Genomic DNA, 13,190 nt, shown 5'->3' on the forward strand with positions numbered 1-13,190 from the left:
CTTGGCGATGTGCTCACTGGCCGGCTCCTCTGGCTTCTCTGGCTCCCCTGGCGCCCTGGCAGCTTCTCTGGCTCCCCTGGCGCCCTGGCAGCTTCTCTGGCTCCCCTGGCGCCCTGGCAGCTTCTCTGGCTCCTCTGGCGCCCTGGCCGGCTTCTCTGGCTCCTCTGGCGCCCTGGCAGCTTCTCTGGCTTCTCTGGCTCCTCTGGCGCCCTGGCCGGCTTCTCTGGCTCCTCTGGCGCCCTGGCAGCTTCTCTGGCGCAGTGCTCCCGCCCCCGCTTGCTGCCTGAGCCCTGCCTCCTTTCCGCTCCATGTCAGGGGGTTCCTGAGGCGCACCCCTCGGAGCTCAGCAAGGCCGTCAGCAGCAGACAGGGCCCGCGGCCCGCGCTGCACAGACTCCCCGTCCCCGCCACACTCACCCGCTCCTCGTCCTCGTCGGTGTCCCCGTCGTCGCTGTCCTCTTCCGAGTCCTCGTCCTCCTCGTCCAGGGGCGGGCGCAGGCGGCCCACGGCTTCCTGCACGCGGGTAACCGGTCCTTCCGTCATCTCGGGGGGCAAAGGGGGGCCCACGAACTCGTCGTCGGCCGAATCCGAGCTCTCGCTGCCGCTGCGGCTGCTGCCACTGCGAACAGAAGGGGACCTGCGGCGGCCGCGGGGCGCTCGGAGGCGGCGCTCCCCTCAGCGCCGGCCTGGGCCGCGGGTCTGAGGGGCGCAAGCGGCTCGGCCCACCAGCCGCGGAGGCCAGGCAACCACGCACCGGGGCCCTGCGGCCGCCTCCCCCGTGCGGGCGGCGGGCGCGGGGATGGAGCCGCAGGCCCTGCGCCGGGAGGACGGCTGCCCGGGGGCCCAGTCACCACGTGCCGCCGGGGCTCAGAGCCGGCCACCGAGGGCGGCTACTCCTCCTCCCAAGGTCTCAGCGTGTCTTCCGAAACGCACGTGCTCTCCAGCTCTGCCGCACGTTCGCCTGCTGCCTGTGTCACTCAGGGCACCCTGGGTTCTGAACCCCTTACCCCGGGGAGAGCACCCGGCCGGGAACCAAGTCCTCACCAGCCGCCTCCAGCCGCGGGAGGCCCCGCGCCGCCCCTCCCCCTCCCGGAGGCCCGGGAACTGCATTCCTAACTTTATCAGGTCATCTACCAAATTCTTCACAGGACTCAAAGGCGGCACTGCCTTTTAATAAAGTATTTCCTGTGTGTAATCTCCCCAAAAACAAATCTGTCCTTGCCCGGCCGGGCGTGGCTCAGCGGTTGAGCGTCGACCTAGGATCCAGGCGATCGGGTTCGATTCCCGCGCAGGGCACATGCCCGGGTTGCGGGCTGCAGCCCGTCGACAACTCTCATCATTGACGTTTCTCTCTCTCCCTCTCCCTTCCTCTCTCTGAAATCAATAGATATATTTAAAAAAAAAAACACAAATCTGTCCTTTGTGTTCGCAGCTGTGTCTCCAGCACCTCAATGATGCCTGGCACAGCTATTAAAAAAACCGGATTTCCCTTTTTATTTTCATCTAGGCTCTCTCTCATTGATGTCGCTCTCTCTTCCACTCTCTTAAAAGCAATGGGAAAAACGTCCTCCAGTGAGTATTAAAAAATAAACAAATAAATTAAAAGGCACAGCTTTCAATACTACACCTGGAATACTTCAGAAAACCTCCACTAATCCAGTGTGACACAGGGCCTTCTCACCATCCTAGGGATCTACTATCCTATTGCCCAAAATGGGGGAAATTATGCAAGCTTTTAATATCAGGATCTTCGCCTAACTTGTGTCATGAACACCTAGAAAATGAGAGTTTAATAGAATCCTTTTGAGAAAGGTAGGCACCTGGAAGACGATTTAGAGCAATCTCTGACCACATTTGAGCCTGAAGATGTTGGTTCAGTATCTTCATTTTGCCTTCTTAATTCTTTCTCTCTGTTCATCTCTTCCTCTTTTTCTCTTGCTTCTGAGAAGATAAAAATAATTCCCAACAGTTAGACTTCAAAATTTGTATTAAAAAGGCTGAAAATTAGCACTCATGAAAATGTAACTTAAGAGTGTTACCACTAACAGCAAAAAATTATCACCCTAAATGCCCAACACTGGGAAAATAATTGAACTACTATATATCAACTGATATAAAAAAAAAGCCAATATGAGTAGTGATAAAAAATGTATAAGTATGGGAAAATATTAACAGATATGCTGAATAAAATTAGCATGTTAACAGAATATGAACCAGGATTGGACTACGTAAAAAGATGTGGAAGGTAACAAGTAAAAAAATGTATTCAAAGGTAAGATTTTACATGTCATATTTTTATTTTTCAATCATAGTTTACATTCAATATTATTTTGTATGTTTTAGGTCCACAGCATTAGACAATCGTGTACTTTACAAAGTGTTCCCCTCTGATATTTCATGTTCCCACCTGGCACCATCCATAATTATGACAATATTATTAACTATATTGCTTATGTTGTACTTTACATTCCCACATAATTTCACCTTTTATTTTTAATGTTTTGGTTTTTTTTTAAAATATACCTTTATTGATTTCAGAGAGAAAGGAAGAGAGAAACATCAATGATGAGAGAGTCGTCATTGGTCAGCTGCCTCCTGCACACCCCCGACTGGGGATAAAGCCTGCAACCTGGGCATGTGCCCTGACCGGGAATCGAACCTTGATCTCCTGGATCCTAGGTCGATGCTCAACTGCTGCGCTACGCCTGGCCGGGCTTTTAATGTTTTAAATCATAAACTCAGCACTTTGATCATTTCTGAATTTCCCACACTGGATTTTTGGTCAGAGACTTCCTACCAAAATCATGAGAAACTTTAGATTACATTAGGTTTGTAGAGTTGTTTACCTTGGAAAGACAAAAATTTATCCACAGAAATTTAATCTTTTTCCTCTGATCATCTCACTCTGCAATGCAGGACACACAGGAAGTAAATGAATTCTATGAACAGTCTGGTTCTGAAATGCTGGCATTCTTAATAACCTGAGATAATCTCTAACTTTTTTTCTTAATAAAAAACAATACACCCAAAGTGAAGCAGAATCTAAGGGCACTTATTAATCAGAATGTTGTTCTCTTCAGGGCCTTTCCTTGTTAGGATGTGGAGGAGGAGGAACAAGCAGGCAACCAGCAAACGTCCACAAGTAACTGGATAGTCCTTTACTTCACACACGGACGACACAACTGTGCGGGAAGAGGTAAGGCAAATGCTCCAGCTCTAGCTCATGATTTCTGTTTCTGCCTTTTGCTGAGACAGGTTACAAGTCAGCAATTCTATACTCTGATAGCTTGAGGAAGTTGGAAAAAAGGAAGAAACAGGAGGACAATGTCCAAATTTCAGAGGGGGCCTGCTCGTCAGCCAGCGTGGCTCAGGGGTTGAGCACCGATCTGGGATCCAGGAGATCAAGGTTCGATTCTGGGTCAGGGCACATGCCTGGGTTGCGGAATCAATCCTGTCGGGGGCATGCAGGAAGCAGCCAGTCAATGACTCTCTCATCACTGATGTTTCTCTCTTTCTCTCCGTCTCCCTTCCTCTCTCTGAAATTAATAAAGATATATTTTAAAAAGAAAAATAGAATGGGCCTGCTTGGCTCCTACCGTCAACCAGCTTCTCCAGTCAATCCCTCCATACCCTCCAGGGCAGGGGCAATGTTGGGGGGCAAGAGGACACCACATTTAGACATCTGGACTCTAGACTCAGGTCTTAGGGGCAGTTCTGACCCTCATCAGGAAATCCCACCAAGGCACATGTCCCCCTTTTTCCTTGCTCAGAAAAAAGTTTTCCTCAGGTAGGAGGCAGTAATGTGCTTCAGGAGATGCTGGGCCCCTCTGCTCAGAGCAGGTGAAATCTCAGTTCCAAGTCAATCATATTGCTCTTGCCAAGGGGTGTTTTTGGAACTGATGTGCCACACGAATATTAGCCAGCAAGATGTGAAGGGAAGTCAGCTGAAGGTACATTTGAGAAAGGTTTCCTTCCTCCTAAAAAGTGATACACGTTTCCTTTCAATCCGTGAAAGTGGTCACCTGCATGTAAAAAAGTTCTGCTGACAATTTTGGGCCATGAGGACAGTCAGCTTAGGACAAGCCAATACCCTACAGCTGGCAAAGCAGAAAAGGGAGGAAAACGTCACATCCTTCATGTCAGAGCTCAGAAGGTGGAAGAGCCCCATTGCAGGGTTCTTGTCATGTGTGAGACTAAATTTTTCCTATTTGAGCCATTTTAGATTAGGTCTTCTATGACTTCTTTGCAAGTAACCAAAAGCATCTTTATATCAGCCTTAATTCAACAAAAACAATTGCAGCTAATACATGGAGCTTACAGTGTATTTTCAGCACATCCTATAATCTTTAATCTTCATGAAAACCTCTGAAGTAGATATTATTGTTTTCAGCTTTATTGAGGTACAACTGACAAAACTGTAAGACATTTAAAGTGAACAATGTGATGATTTAATACACATATAAACTATGAAAGGATTCTCCAAATGGAGTCAATGAGAACATCCACCACCCCACATATTTACTCTTTTTTTCTTTATTGGCGAAAACATTTAAGTTCTATTATCTTAGTAAATGTCAATTATACTGCATAGAAGTAGGTACTATCTATTATCCTCACTTTATAGCTGAGGACGTTAAGGCACAGAGAAGTTAAGTAACAGGGCTACTAAGTCCCAGAGCAGTGAACTGGGGCTCCACAACTAGATCTTTCTTTGATGGACCAGACTTTCTGGAGACTAAAATAGGAGCCCACCCCACCATTATTTTGTTTTTGTAAATGATGACCTGTTAACTAATATGTGACTGCAGATAAACAGCCTGTTTGCACTAGAATTCTAGGAACCAACTTCAAAAGCAGACTCAGACCTTCACATATTCTCACTCCAGATTTGCTGACCTTCAACCAGCTGTCTGAACAGACTGTGTTGCCTTGCATGTAGTCCCCTCAACAGAGAACTCTCGATCCCCTCCTTTTGATTCCTTGTTCTGTTCTATTTCTTCCTCCTCCTTCCTCATAGAAACCCCTGCCTGTGCCAAACTGTCTTTGCAACAAGAGTCCAACATCTTTTCAAGCTGCCAGCTCTTGAATAAACCATTTCCCTTCCACCAGTCCATATCCTGATTATTGGCTTTCTGATAGTGGGCAGTCAAACCTGGGTTAGGTATCAAAATTATCTAACGAGCACCACCTATCTTATACACAACAGTGAGCCTGCCTCTCTCCAAAGGGCTGCAAAGCACAGCCTTTACTGCCTGCTTGTCAGCAGATAATCTGGAAAAACACTGGCCATGAATTATTATGGTACTTAAATCTGCGTGATAGGTACATGGGCTTTTATTACTATACTTTTGTATGTGTTTGAAATTTCACATTTCACACAATAAATAGTATATGTAGAGCTATCTTTCCACAATAAAAAAAAAAAACTGTTATTCTTCCAGAGACCAAAAATATTTCATGTGAAGCTCACTTTCATAATATTAAATACTACTGCTATATAATTTATCATTTTATTATTTTTTTAAATATGTTTTTATTGATTTCAGAGAGAGGAAGGGAGAGGGAAAAAGAGGTAGAAACATCCATGATGAGGGTCATTGATTGGCTGCCTCCTGCACGCCCCTTACTGGGGATCGAGCCCACAACCTGGGCATGTGCCCTGACCTGGAACGAAACTGCGACCTCCTGGTTCACAAGTCGACGCTCAACCACTAAGCCATGCTGGCCGAGCTAATTTATCATTTTAAAACCAACAATGACAAGTACCAGAACATTCACTTAAATTTTTACACGAGTCCTGTCAGATTTCTAGCCCCTTCTGCTCTATCTAGTGTAAGAACGATCTGAAGCAGCTCCAAAGAAAGCAGTAGAGGAGCAGTCTCCTTCAAAGACCCCGAGGTGGTACCTAGAATTGGCAACCACCTAGAATCAAAAAAGACAGTCTGGAATTTAAGGCCTTCATTAAATGTCTGATAAAACTCATTAAAGCAGGGATTCAACAGCAGCAGCCACATTCACTGTGTGTCTCAATTTTCTATACTGTCTGGGTCAACAGTCAGTGGTGTACACAGCTCTGAGAGCCACCTCTCGCCCAGCCTTCCAAATACTGGTTCCGCTGTAAGCAGGAAAGAAAACATGAAATGAGGATTAAATAGAGGCAGAAGGAGAGGTAAAAAAAGAAACTGCTATTCTAATTCTTATATATTAATGTAGAATCCTTGTTTTGTTCACAGTACACACTTCTAAAAGATTTTAGCACTCAGACCTTCTTACCATATTTAGATGCAATTTTTACCATGGGTTTTTTTTTTTTTTTCTTTTTTTAATCTCTGCTTCCACAGGAACCAGTACATATGGTCTTTTAACAATTTTGAACTTTTTTTCAGTCTTACAATAACTATCAATATCCTTGTGTAAGGTGTACATAGTATTTAAAACAACAGAACAACAGATAATTGATTTGATTTCTTACCCAGTGTTTTCCGACTTCTTTCCACAGCTGTTCTTCGGGTTTGTTCAAACATTGCTTCCAAATCAAATGTGCGAGCTTTTTTTCCTAAAATAGGAATAAGTAGCAGACTGTGATCTTCTAGCATTAAGCTGGCCAAATGTCAGGTGCTCAATAAATATTGATTGATTGACCAAAAACCACTCTGTCTAATTTATATCATGGCTACAAGACAATCATAAAATATCAGAAAAATATTTTTTTTGAAGAAAAAGTCTTTTTTTTTTTATTGATTTCAGAGAGAGGAAGGGAGAGGGAAAGAGAAACATCAAGGATGAGAGAGTCATTGATTGGCTGCCTACTGTATGCCCCCTACTGGGGATGGGGCCCACAACCCCCGCAAGTGCCCTGACCAGAAATGGAACTGTGACCTGGTTCATAGGTTGATGCTCAACCACTGAGCCATGCTGGCCGAACTCCTAGGGAATTTTTTTGACAATCTCATTACTAAGTGCCATTAACCAGTCAACTTTCCCATCCTCCTCTAATTCATTTAGACGCTACTACCCCTTAAAACCACAGCACTGGTATAGTAGGCAGAATGGAAAATGTGCTTACCCTAATCTCTGGAGTCTGTAAACATGTAACCCTACATGGCAAAAGGAACTTTGCAGATGTAATTAAAGTTATGCACTTTAAATTATAGAGATTATCCTTGCTGGCCCAATCTAATCACAAGCAAAGATGCAGAGCAAACATGGCAAAAGTCAGAGAGATCTGAAGTGTGAGAAGGACTGAAGTTTCTGTGGTTTGTTTGAGGATGAAGGACACAAGACAACAAGTAATGCAGGTACTTTAAGAAGCTAAAAGACTCACACCTTACAGCCAGCAAGGAAGGGCCTCAGCCCTAAAACCATAAAGAGCCAAATTCCAACAACCTGAATGAGCTTGGAAGCAATTTTATATTTGTTTCATTGTTTCTGTTGTTGTGTTGTTTCATTGTTTTTTAAAAAATAGTAACACCTACTCCGTTGGTAAGAATATGGCCCAGTGGTGGATCCAGGACATAGTGGTTGCATTCTGGGACAGGGCATGTGCCCGAGTTGTGGGCTCCATTCCCAGTCAGGGCCATGCAGGAAGCAGCCAATCAATGACTCTCTCATCACTGATGTTTCTCTCTCTCTCTCTCTCTGTCTCTCTCTCTCCCCCTCTCCCTTCCTCTCTCTAAAATCAATAAAGACATATTAAACAAAACAACAAAAAATATGGTAAAAAAGGTTTGACTTTGGTGTAAACTGAAACAACCTTTCTGAAGGGGATTATGATAATATATGTGTCAAGAAATTTTAAAAGATAAACAATGTTTTGGTTACATTTTAATATTTATATTTTTATTAAAGTAGTCCCTCTAGAAAGCTACCCTATGGAAATGCCCATAAAATTCCTTTTACAAAGGAGATACTTATTTATAATGATGTTCATTGTAGCATTATTGAAAAAAGTTAGAATTAGAACTATGTAGGGGAAAGTTAAAAGTATTACAAATTATGGCACTTCTATTAAATGAGCTACTATTCAGCCATTGAACATCATGTTTTGGAATAGCATTTTATAATATGGGGGGAACCTCACAATACAAAGAATTAAATTATATATAATTAATAAAAATATAAAACTGTACATATACATGATCTTAATTTTCTTAATAAATACACTAACTTTTAATCCTTGATTTCTAGATGAGAGTATGAGTGATTTTACTTTTCTCTCATTTATGTGTTCCTTATATTTTCTGCTATTTATGTGTCTTACTTTTGAAGTTAGAGAGAAAGCTATTTTAAAGAATTAAAACAAAAATACTGTACATTCCTACAGAAGTATATAGTACTTTTGAAGACATGAGAATCTAGGAGGTAGTAAAAATGTGGCTCAAGATATTACCAAAACAGCCCAGCCGGGAGTGGCTCAGCGCTTGAGCATCCACCTGGGATCCAGGTGATCCGGGTTCAATTCCCGGTCAGGACACATGCCCAGGTTGCGGGCTCCATCAATGACTCTCTCATCATTGATGTTTCTATCTCGCTCTCTCCCTCTCCTTTCCTCTCTCTGAAATCAATAAAGATATATTAAAATTTAAAAAAAAAGATATTACCAAAATAAATGTGTGAAAAAATGAACAAAAAATCTGTACACATTAGTCTGGCATTTGCTCTCTCCAAGACCCAACAGAAATGAGGTGAGAAAACAATTTACGTTTATTTTTACTAACAGTAATGATTTCAACAGATGACTACATCTTTGTTTGATACCTTTTTAACCTACAGCTTGCCAAGACTACTACTGAGAGACTAAAGTGACGATTCTGCAGATGAAAGACTTGAATCAAAAAGAACTTAAGCCCCGGCCGGTAGCTCGGTTGGTTAGAGCGTCGTCACCGGAGCTGGTCCCAGCACACAGGCAGGAGTTAGGAAACGGATGGGGACAAGTGTCGAGAAACTGCAAGATACACACTAGGGCGCAAGCAATTTGGACTCGGCGCAGCGGGAGGTGCGGAGCAGAGGTGACCGCTGGGCCTCCCCGCCCCTCCCCACCTGCGGGTTTGAAACGCCTGCGGCAGGAGACGGGACTACGCCCGGGGCAGTCACTCACCGAACCCCGTGAAGCCCATGGTGACCGCCAGCTGCGGGTCCGGTCCCGATGCGTCCGAGCCTGTCACTGGGGCAAGAGGAGAAGAGTGGGGGGGCCCGGTTAGTGCGGCACCCTCGGAGCCCCCGGCCCGGTCCGCCTCGCCCGGGTTCGCCTCACCGAACCCACCTTCGCTGGGCCCCGGGCGCTCCATAGCGGGCCGCCCGCCGCAGTACGAGCGTCGCCGCGCGTCGCCGCAGCCCGGCCCGCCGCGGAGGATTCACAGAAAGCCCGGCAGGAAGTAATCCCTCGAAGCCAGCGCGCCCCGCCAAGAGCGGCGCCTGTCGCGCAGGAGCGGCCGCCCCGGGCAGCGCCGCCCTAGCGGGCCGGCGGGGCATGAGCGCCCAGAGGCGCCTTCCGCTCGGCCCGCCGCGGGGGAACATTACCGGGATTTCTGCAACACCTTTGCATTTAGGATGCCGAGCTGACACTTAATCCTCAAGGAATTCTAGAGCCAACAAACTCCCTTTCTTTGCGTTCTGTCCCCTACGCGGAAACTCTCACAGTTTTCCTTTTGAGTATATTTTAAGGAAGAAATGTGTATTCACTACAGCATATTTACTCCCTCTCTCTGAAATCAATAAAAACATTTTTTTTTTTAAAATCAAAAGCTACTCCTCCTATATGCAGGGTGTTATATAATTTGGCGCAACGAAGTTTGGTTTCCTCCCAACAGATTGCTGAACTACAAGTGTCAAAAGTCAATGTGAACTCCAATTAATAAGGCTAGTTCATTGCGCCTTTAACAAAATAAGTTATTGTTAATGCCACTGTCTCTTTTCTGAGTACAGATAATCAGGCCTTAGGTAGTAGAATAGAACTTTATGAATAAGCTCATTATGTAACCCATACCCCAAGCTTACAGCTACTTCAGCTCCTTAGTAGTCAAGAACTTGAAAGTGCTTGAGATGATACACAATCTTTTCCCCTTTTCATTGAAGCTTTAATTTGAGAACAGTTTGTCTCACAGAAAATTAAGCAAGAGGTACAGAGATTTCCTATATGCTCCCTGCCCCCACACATGCATAGCATCCCCCATTATCATCTCCCACCAGTGATACATTTGTTACAGTTGATGAACCTACGCTGACATATCAAAATCACCTAAAGAACATAGGTTTCTCTCGTGGTGTTATACAAATGTATGACAGGTATCCCTCATTATGGCATGATACAAAATATTTTTACTGCCCTAAAAATTGTCTGTGCTCTGCCTGTTCATCTCCCTTCCCCACCATTACCACCCAAACCCTGGTATTTGTATTGTCTCCATAGTTTTGTCTTTTCTAGATGTCATGTAGTTGGAATCATACAGTATGTAGCCTTTTCAGGCTATTCTCAGTAATATACATTTAAAATTCCTCCATGTCTTTTCATGATTTAATAGTTCAGTTATTTTTAGCAGTGAATAATATTCCAATGTCTAGATGTACCACAGTTTACTTATCTGTTCACCTATTGAAGGACATCTTGGTTCCCTCCAACTTTTGGCAATTATGAATAAAGCTGTTATAAACATCCATGTGCAGGTTTGGGGATGGACATAAAGGTTTTAGCTCCTTTGGGCAAATATCAAGGAGCAAGACTGCTTTATCATATGGTAAGAGTATGTTCAGTTTTGTAAGAAACTGAAAAGCTGTCTTCCAAAGTGACTAGCATTTTGTGTTCCCATCAGCAATGAATGAGGGTTCCTACTCCTCCACATCCTCACCAGCATTTCGTGGTGTCAGTGTCCCAGATTTTGGACCTTGTAATAGGTGTGCAGTGGCATCAGTGGCATCTCACTGCTGTTTTAATTTGCATTTTCCTAATGACATATGACATAGGACATCTTTTCACATGCTAAATTGCCATCTTTATATCTTCTTTCTCAAGGTGTCTGTTAAGGCCTTTGGCCCACTTTTAAATCAGATTGTTGTTTTAAGAATTCTTTGTATATTTTGCCTTGTGGTGCTTTGTCAAATGTTTTTCCAAATATTTTCTCTCAGTTTGTGATTTGTCTTCACATTCTTGTGACACTGTCCTTCACAGAGCAGAAGTTTTAATTTTAATGTTAATAAGCTTATCAATTATTCCTTTCATGGGTCATGATTTTGGTGTTGTATCCAAAAGGTCATCAATTTACCCAAGGTCATCTAGGTTTTGTTCCCACATTATCTTCTAGGAGTTTATAGTTTTGCATTTTACATGTAGATCTGTGATCCATTTTGCGTTATTTTTTGTGAAGGGTATATATATGGTTTGTATCTAGGTTATTATTTTTTTTTATGTTGATGTCCAGTTGTTCTAGCACCATCTATTGAAAAGATTCCATTGTAGCAATATAAAACTTTAAACTCCTAAGTGCTAGAGAAAACAACAAAAAAAGGAAACTGAAAATCATCAACCAGTGGGAAGAGATAATCACGATCATTACAGAAAAATTACAAGAAGCTATATTTGCTTTTGATAAAAGATAGAGGGAATATTTGCTGTAGTGGAGACTTCTACATTAAATGATTTTTTTCCTGGTTTGTTTGCATGAAACATCTTCATAATAAAATTAAGTGTGCCAGGGCAACTTTAATTATCTTAGAGCAAAGTTAATTTATTCATAAACTTGAGGGGCAGAAAAGCACAGTGCTGAGAAATGAGTTCTAGAATGTCTGGTTCCAAAACCTCATTCTGATAATGTGATCGTAGCTGAGTTACTTAGGCTCTGTGCTTTGATCCTAACCCAAAGACAAGCTTTTATTGATTTTGAGAGAGAGAGAGAGGAAGGGGTTGAGGTAGACAGAGAGACAGACAGAAGCATCCATGCAGGAGAGAAACATCCACAGGCTGCCCCGGCACCCCCACTCGCCCTCACCAGGGCGCGAACCCGCAACCTAGGCACGTGCACGTCACCTTTTTTTCGGGGTACGGGACCAGGCTCCGGCCACCTGAGCCGCTCGCCAGGTCTGGCTCTCCGGCTTTAAAGACCTCAGCTGTTAAGTGACTGATAAGAATTAAATAAGGAGCACTGTTTGGAGAGTGCTTTGATTGAACCACTCAGGCTGCCTTCAGTATCGAATGAAGCCCCGCGGCCTCTGCTTGCTCATGTCCTCCAGCCAGTGCGGTTAGTATATACAACCCCGCACAGAACTGACGGAGGTGCACCTCCCTGCTCTGCTGTGTGTCCCTGCGTGAAGCACCTGGAGGACAGGATGCTGAGGCAGTTCGACATCCCCAGCACCGGGGGCACAATGCCTGACCCAAATTAAGAATCCAGTCTCTGCAGGACTGGGCGACCGACTGGGCGGCCTTGAAACCGCTCCCTCTGCTATGTGCTGGGAATGGAACGATGAACGAGAAACCGTCCGCTTCCTCTCAGGAGCGAGAGACAAGGCGAGGCGGCAGCCCCTGCCCGCGGCGGGAGATCCCTTAACCACAGGCACCTTCGCGGCAACGGGCCGCACAGTCAAACGGGCAGCGAGGCACAAACAGAAAAGCCTGCCCGTCAGAAATGCAGTGTGATGTTGGGTCCGATGCAAACTGTTTGACAACCAGCGCCCCGTTCCTGGCCACGCTCAGAAGTTGCTGGGGGCACCAAAGAAATCGACGCGCAGACTCTCACGCCGCTGCGACGGCACCTGCGAAGCTCGAGACCCCGAGACCCCGCGCGCGCAGAGCCCACCGGAAGCCAGGGGCCTGCGCGGCCGCACCGCCGGCTCCCGCTCCCCCGTCCCCGCCCCTCCTCCTCCCCGCCACTCCCGACCTCACCCCGTCCCTCTTTCCCCCCTTTTCCCACATCACCTCCTCCGACTCCCCCCACACCACCTCCTCCGACTCCCCCTTCCCCACATCACCTCCTCCGACTCCCCCCACATCTCCTCCTCCGACTCCCCCTTCCCCACATCTCCTCCTCCGACTCCCCCTTCCCCACATCTCCTCCTCCGACTCCCCCCACACCACCTCCTCCGACTCCCCCTTCCCCACATCACCTCCTCCGACTCCCCCCACACCACCTCCTCCGACTCCCCCTTTCCCCACATCACCTCCTCCGACTCCCCCTTCCCCACATCTCCTCCTCCGACTCC

At 45.5% G+C, this 13,190-nt stretch overlaps 1 protein-coding gene across 2 annotated transcripts in view; it reads right to left on the reverse strand.

Moving 5' to 3' along the window:
• WDR70 (WD repeat domain 70) overlaps positions 1–9,162 on the reverse strand; it is a 175,528-nt gene extending 166,366 nt beyond the window's left edge. The window contains exons 1-4 of one of the 2 annotated variants that reach the window (XM_087815294.1): positions 9,097–9,162; positions 6,472–6,555; positions 1,820–1,940; positions 417–618 (exon numbers count right to left, since the gene is read on the reverse strand). In XM_087815294.1, coding sequence (XP_087671420.1) covers positions 417–618; positions 1,820–1,940; positions 6,472–6,555; positions 9,097–9,115 — 426 coding nt within the window. In that variant the 5' untranslated portion in view covers positions 9,116–9,162. Of the gene's footprint in view, positions 1–416; positions 619–1,819; positions 1,941–4,317; positions 4,415–6,471; positions 6,560–9,096 lie in introns of those variants that run through there. The other variant, XM_087815296.1, reaches the window with a different exon arrangement.
• Between the last annotated feature and the right edge of the window lie 4,028 nt (positions 9,163–13,190).

Source organism: Miniopterus natalensis, chromosome 3 (assembly GCF_054644295.1).
Source record: "Miniopterus natalensis isolate mMinNat1 chromosome 3, mMinNat1.hap1, whole genome shotgun sequence".
NCBI lineage: Eukaryota > Metazoa > Chordata > Mammalia > Chiroptera > Miniopteridae > Miniopterus > Miniopterus natalensis.